Genomic DNA, 7,138 nt, shown 5'->3' with positions numbered 1-7,138 from the left:
CGAGCTGGTTATGAGGGCACAAGGAAATGTCTATCATCTTAAGGTAAGAAAATGTTTCTTTCCAATGCTACCCATCCCACCATGGAAAGTGCCATTTCTGCCCTTAGATTTGTTTCAGAAGATGATCAGCCTCTCCTCTTGAGTTCATCAGCACGGGTTGGTCGTAAACGGAAAAAGATTTCTAAGATGTACAAGTTGTCCCAGTGATTTGTGGAATAACACTACATTTGAAAACACTGCTGAATCCTAACAAGTGTCATATATTCTTTTATTTGGACAAATCTCTCTCTATATATATATCCCTTTTGCTGCATCACAATGCAGAGCCTGTTTGGAATTCTAACACCAAAGTTTACCTTTCCTTTTGTGTTCACCCAGTGCTTTACCTGTTCAACCTGCCGAAACCGCCTGGTCCCTGGAGACAGGTTTCACTACATCAATGGCAGTTTGTTCTGTGAACATGATAGACCCACAGCTCTCATCAATGGCCATTTGAATTCACTTCAGAGCAATCCACTACTGCCAGACCAGAAGGTAACTTTTCAACAATTGCTAATAGGCCTCATTTAAGCTAAATCACAAGTAATGTCTTTTCAAACAACATTGTGTATATATTATTTCGAACAGTGTCACATGATTGAAAGTAGTTAATGGGATGCATGTCTAAACATGAAGATGTTTTAAGTAGTACAGTGAATCTGGGTCCAATTCGTATGTGGATTTTTAAACCTTAGATGTAAACTTCTTAAGTGCTTCTTGGATTATTAAGCAAATTCTACTAAAATGGTCTATGAAAACATTGTAGTAGCATTTGAAATCTAGTTGATCTATGTTTGGTTTACCAGTTTGACCTAACCAAATCTTGGGCAGATGATGGGGGAGACGACAGTCTTTCATTTAGCTCCTTTTGATCATGTTGGTTATGTGTTCCTTAACATCTGGTGCTGAAATGTAACATGTTTTTTTTCTCAAGTAAGTGGAATCAGAAACAGTGATGATCAACAGTTCTATTATACCTTTTCTAGAACTGGACAGATTTTAGATCTATTTTAATCTCCCTAATAAGTCCCATAGCTATGCAAGTGAGTGCATTTTGATAACTGCAATGCCTAATTTATAATAATTACTGTCAACCTTCAGTTAAGGGACTGTTCATTCGCTGGTCCAGAAAACTCTGAATGCACAAGTCTTGCACATAATTTTATTCGCATCATATTTCATACTGATTATGTATTGATGACATTGATTCATTTACTCTTTACAGCGCCTCTTGCATGGATATTAAATCTTATTGACCACAGATGAATTTTAATTTCAAATTGGTGATGGATTTTTCCATCAGCTCTGATAGTGTATTTGACTTTTTCATCATTAACCCAGGCAATCGCACAGTACTGAGTTATTACATTGAAACAAAGTGCACACTTCACTTGGTAATTTTTTATGGATTTACAATAGGAACTTCATTAATGTCTATTCTAAGGATAACAAAAAATAACATTTATCTGTTAGTAAGAGTTTTGAAGATAAAAATTTAAACCCATCTCCTGGGGCAGTTTGTGAATTCCGCAGCAACCAAGAGAATATAAATGCTCTGTGTCTTTAGAGGGTAAATAATTCAGAAAAATTATCAGCTCTTCCCTGAATAGGTAGGACCTTGCTACAATTAATAATTGTCATTTATTTAGTAGTTACCCTGCATGTATTGTTCTTAAGTAGGCTAGATGCAGCTAAGGACCCCTGTACACATTATTTGGAAACAAATCTTTGAGTTTGATAGGAATTGTTTCAGAATAAGCTGGTTTAAGATTACTATTTCTCTTTGTACTGTTTGGGTATCCGAGTGGTTTATAATCTAGATACCTGGCTAGTAAATAATTCCATTTTTAAAAGTAACCAAGGTCTTTTATATTTGTTTCTGGTTACTGTGAGCATGTTTGAACATGCTTGGTCATTCCTTTACACATTTTCCCTATGTTCCCTATGTGCTTCAGTAGTTATGATTAGAAGACACAAATTGTCATACAGTACTAGCATTGCAAAGCTGAATCCATCTCTCATCTGGAACAGTTAAATAAAAGAAGGATATTAATTGTGTTGCTGTAGTACATTAAAAGATTGGGAGAGTGGGAGGCGGTGCATAGGGGCAAGAACATATCATCCTTAGTAGGTAATCCTAGACTAATAAATGATTTAACTAATATAATTTTGTCAAATAGCATCGGGTGAGGAGCATCAAGGATGTAACGTTTTGGAAGCAAGTAGTTTGTTGCCCCATCTGTGCTGCATATTTTGGGAATAATACTCTGTACATTACACAGAGGGAAGAATTGGATGCTTCAATTGTAGTCAGTTATCCAGTAGGTACAATCAACTAATGTTTGAGGAGCCTAGACTGGTTTACTCTGTGTATATGATTAATATCTGTCTCCCTTCCTCATTCTTCTGTAGTGGAATCTTCATTGGGCCTTCTAGTAATCTAAAACGAACAGCTGAATCTAACTGCTTCTCTACTGTGATGTGAATACTGCCTAACTCAGTATATTACTTTAATAAATACCAACAATCACTAACATAGTTCTGTTTAACGAAGGGTAGAGCAGAATATGTTTTTTAAATAAGTTAATCGCCTAAAGCCAGCCAAGCAATTTTTAAAATTAGTGTAATAGAATTTAGCCCAATCAGCTTATTCTGCCCCTGGTTAGTATAACTTCTACACCATGGTCAGGAGTTCATATTGGCCCACTGAGTCAAATACCCTCAATGTTTCTATTTCCAAACAAAAATTCTGTCTTAAGAAATGAAGCAAAAATGTTCATCTCTATTGAACATATAGAATTTTCTTCAATCAGCTACTGACTCTTAAGCCATGCATTTAAGATTTGCCAGTCTTGCAGTTATCTATATTACAGAATGAGCAGCAATCACACCTGTGGTCTGATTTATTATTTTAAACTACAAACGTAGCTTGTTGCCTGAGTTTTACGCAATAACATGCAGCTTAAAGTAGAACTTTCTAGAATATGCATCCTTTCTGGTTATTCAAAGGATATTGGTGAAGGAGGAGTCACTAGTAACTTTAAGTATTAAAAGTAAGTATTATTTAAGTATTTATTTTAAAGTTAACTTTTAAAAGATTATTATGCCACCCACTGTAGATTTTTGGTCACATTTGCAGCTGAGGCACTTTCTCTAGGGCAAGTTATTTGGTTGTGTGTTATACTTTACTCCATCTCTTTTCTTCTTTCCCAACTCCGCAGCCTGTTTTTTACAGGGTATAAGTTTTCCCTTTCATTGGTGGTGACCAAAGCATTCCCTTTGATCCAGCTCCTATAGTTTAAATAAAGCATGAGTTAGATTACGTTTTGCTATTCTTTCTCTTGCAGAGAAGCTTCTAGTTTACATATCATTCAACAATTCCCTTGTACTTACATAATTGGTATTGTCTGTGTCCATAGTAGAGGACACTTGATGCTCATTTATTAAATATGCTTGCTGGCTGCTCCCTAATCTTTGTTCTGGACAGACAAATTACCTTTCTCACACTGAGTATCAACTCTGGGGAATTAAACCTCCAAGCTTCCACCAGTTTAATTAGCTTGAAAGTGGGGGGTTGCAGTTACTAATAGACCTCAGGCTTTTAGTAACTTCAAGGAAGGGTAAAAAAAAACTTCTTAGAAATTCAAAATGTCATTTAAAAACCATAAAAATCTAATATATTATTTCATTTTCATAATTGCAAACAGATTGCATTTGAAAACTGTCGATCGTTTCTACTTTATCTGTGGAAGTTAGATTTCTGTCGAGCTAGGCATTTTTAATTATCACAATTCATTAACACATCACAGTGGAGGCACATGTTTGACTTTGAATATTACAGAGTTTATGTAACATTAACTAACGTAGCAGATGAGGAATCTTAAATGGAAGGAAAATATTCCAAAATGTCTATATTTAGTTTTTGTGCTATGCAGCATGCTAACTACTGTTGCCTAGGGGAGGGTACCTTATATGCTTTGGCAGAATTTTTTTTCCTAATTTAGAAGATCACTTTACTTGGTTCTTCAAAGGAAAGGCATGTCATTTAATCCCAGTCCAAAGGAGAAATGCATCTTTTGTAAAAGAAATAAAAAGAGACTGTAGGATTTCTCACTCGAAGCATTCCCCCCCCCCCCCCTTTGGTGAAAGTATATCTTGCTGTCAAACTGCAGAAAATATTTTTTGCGGTCTGTTTCTACACTTGAACTCTTTAGGGACTTGGATGCGTATTACAGAAAACCTTTAATCGAGTCACAGTTGGAATCTAATTTAATAGAATAAGCGAATCGCGAGAAGACGAAAGCAGTCACGTTCAGCTCAAATCAAGCATTTTAGCTAAGATGCCCGTTTTTATTTCTTGCAGGTCTGCTAAAAGATCAGAGTACTGCAGAATGCGTGCCTTCATCTCAAACTTTGTTCATCACAGATGGATCCCATGTCTCCAGTAGACAAGTCACCTTTGTAGCTAGCATCAGTGCCAGCTCCATGCCATTGCACCTTCTTTACTCTTGATTGCCCTTCTCACATTTATTGGTGTATTAAAATGACTGAAAACGAACATTAAGAACTCCATGAATCTGGGCTAATGGGAGACTGTAGAGAAAAATGGAGGGGGAAAAAAAAAAGATCCACCGGAAGAGAGAACAACTTTGGGTGGGCAGGGTGGGGACAAACGACTAATGAAGCTAATCCAGATAAGCTTTCGAGTCTGCTTTCTACCCTCATTAACAATTAGCAGGGCACTGGTGAGAATTTGTACCCTGTGTTTTACCTTAACAGCATTCTCTTTGCTCTTTGTATAATTTACGTGTTGTAGGAAATGTTCAAAACTCAAACCTGAGCTAATGGAAAGATGGGGCTCTTGTGATAATCTATCACAAAATACTTTTATTGTATCTCTGTAAAATACAAATGTATGTATGCATGTAAGTGTGTTTTGTCCTAATGTTGCTACTTCCCATGACACAGAAAGAAAAAGGAAAAAAAAAAGTCAAGCTCATAGCAGCAACTGTAGAATTTTCATCTACTCCTAATTCGCTGAATGAAGAAGAAAAATCTTTTATTTGTGATATTTTCAGAGACATTTGCTCTAGTATGGTGTATTTAAATAATAAAAAACTTAAAATGAAAGGAACCGTAATTGATTTTGGACTATAGTACAATGGGGCAAATTTCAAGGGATGAAGTCTGTCACAGTAAGTTAATTTTTAAAACCTGGTTTGCCTGCTTCCCAGTACCTCCATGGCAAAAAAAAGGAATGCATTGAAATCTATACAAAGAGATACTTTTAGCAGTGCTACCAAATGCAGAAGTGATGTCTAATGTATCAAGGATTTATTTCTATGACAGTAATGTTTAATGGCAGGCAGATTTAACTAAAGAATTTTGTGCTCCCTTCACTTAAGTCATCCAATTTTCATGAATGATAGGAAACGTAGGTCTATCCTATCATTATTAACTTACTAACAGTAATAATATTTATGTGAATTCTAAAGCACATCTAGGAATTAGGGTGGTTTCTAAGATGTCAAGTTATTCAAAAGTGTCCTGGTTGGGAACATTCTGTTTAAAATGTCTCATTCTGTAGCAAAATATCCTGAGAAAAGAATGACACCTCCCTTATTTTTCTGCTTTGAAATAGCCCCCTCCTTCCCAATTATGAGTACTGTTTCGATGCTGCATGAGTGCAAACTTTTTTTCACTGCTTTTCCAAGATGCAAATCTATTTTTTTTATACTCCGTGAACCTGACAATCACCTTGGTGCATATAGAGATACACTGTATGTAAGACTATAGAGCAATATAGCAAATTCAAGGCAAGTGTACAAAAGCTGCTTGTAATTAAAGTCTTGTATGTTCCCCTTACAGTCCCCAAAAGGGTAATAATACTCCAACTACAGTATTGGAGTTGCTGGTTTATAGAGTTAATGAAATGGCTAATAAATTGGCTTTAATTGGCATTTCCCAATCAGTTTTCAGGTGTCTGGAATTCTAGGGGCTGAAGTCCACATACCTAGAAATTGCCATGGTTTGGAAATAGTGGCTATCCAATGTCCTGAAATTTGTCTTTTGTGTGAAGAAATGTAATGAAATAACATTTCAGATGGCATAATTGGGCATATTTTGTCTGTAGTCCTGTAAATGTTTCCTTTCAACAACATCCTACTAATTTTTATATAGATAGATATGAAAGATTCTTGCCACAGCTGAAAATTTGCCAAATGTGGTCTGAAATATTCTTTATAATTATAGATAAAAAGTGTCCTTCAAGCTGGATTTCATTTTGGTGATTTCATGGACACGTATCTTAATTTCATACAGAAATAATTTATTAGCTAAAACATAATCACACTATGTAAGATTGGCAGAGTTTTTTAAAATCAATAAATGGCTAATAACTCTGTTAACTAGGAGAGGTAACATGCAGAGTTCTGGCTTTTCATTAAATTTTGCATACCTTCTTCATCACCACCACCACAAAACAATTCAAGGATAAGATGGGTTGTCCCAAAATAACAATGTAGTCCATGAGTAATTTATAGTCTAGATTTACGGTGGTGCTTGATGTTGTTTTGTCTGTAAGATGGTTTTGTGAAATCATGATCCATGCAAACTGAGGAAGGACATCAATTTTGAATTCCAAATGCATTCCTGGTAAATAATAATGTTCTCTGGAGTGAAGTATTGTATCATTTTATTTCTGGCTAAGAAGATACATGCACATGAGACTCCAGGGTGAAACTCTAAAAATAGAAAAAGTTAACTTCAAATTCATTAAAAGTAAAGGATTTTAATGTATTTTAATTTTGATCAGAGCAATAGTTAAATTTATTGCACTTCCTGGTTCGTTTGTAATGGCCAACCATGATTTTGTACTACATGTCTGAATTTGGGGTATTCTCTCCTTCACTCCTTGATTTCTAAATGAGCCAGTTAAGGAAATTTGAATGTGGGAGGTGGAGATGGAAATTGATCCTGTGACTCCTTACATATGTTGCCAAACAGACTGTATTTTTAAGCTAAACAACTTTGTTCTATCTGGAAATTACCGTGCTGTCTTTTCTAGCATACATAAACACACACACACACACACACACAC

General features: G+C 35.6%; 1 protein-coding gene across 3 annotated transcripts in view; it reads left to right on the top strand.

Moving 5' to 3' along the window:
- LMO4 (LIM domain only 4) overlaps nucleotides 1-5,169 on the top strand; it is a 15,803-nt gene extending 10,634 nt beyond the window's left edge. For all 3 annotated transcript variants that reach the window (XM_081947208.1, XM_081947209.1, XM_081947210.1), the window contains exons 3-5: nucleotides 1-43; nucleotides 379-534; nucleotides 4,403-5,169. The exon at nucleotides 1-43 is cut by the window's left edge and continues 54 nt beyond it. In XM_081947208.1, coding sequence (XP_081803334.1) covers nucleotides 1-43; nucleotides 379-534; nucleotides 4,403-4,411 — 208 coding nt within the window. In that variant the 3' untranslated portion in view covers nucleotides 4,412-5,169. The remainder of the gene's footprint in view (nucleotides 44-378; nucleotides 535-4,402) is intronic.
- Nucleotides 5,170-7,138: the final 1,969 nt, after the last annotated feature.

The sequence above is a fragment of the Natrix helvetica genome (genome assembly GCF_964273705.1).
Source record: "Natrix helvetica genome assembly, chromosome: 3".
NCBI classification, from domain to species: Eukaryota; Metazoa; Chordata; class Lepidosauria; order Squamata; family Natricidae; genus Natrix; species Natrix helvetica.
Note: the sequence above shows the minus strand (reverse complement) of the source record. Positions and strands in the feature narration are given on the sequence as shown.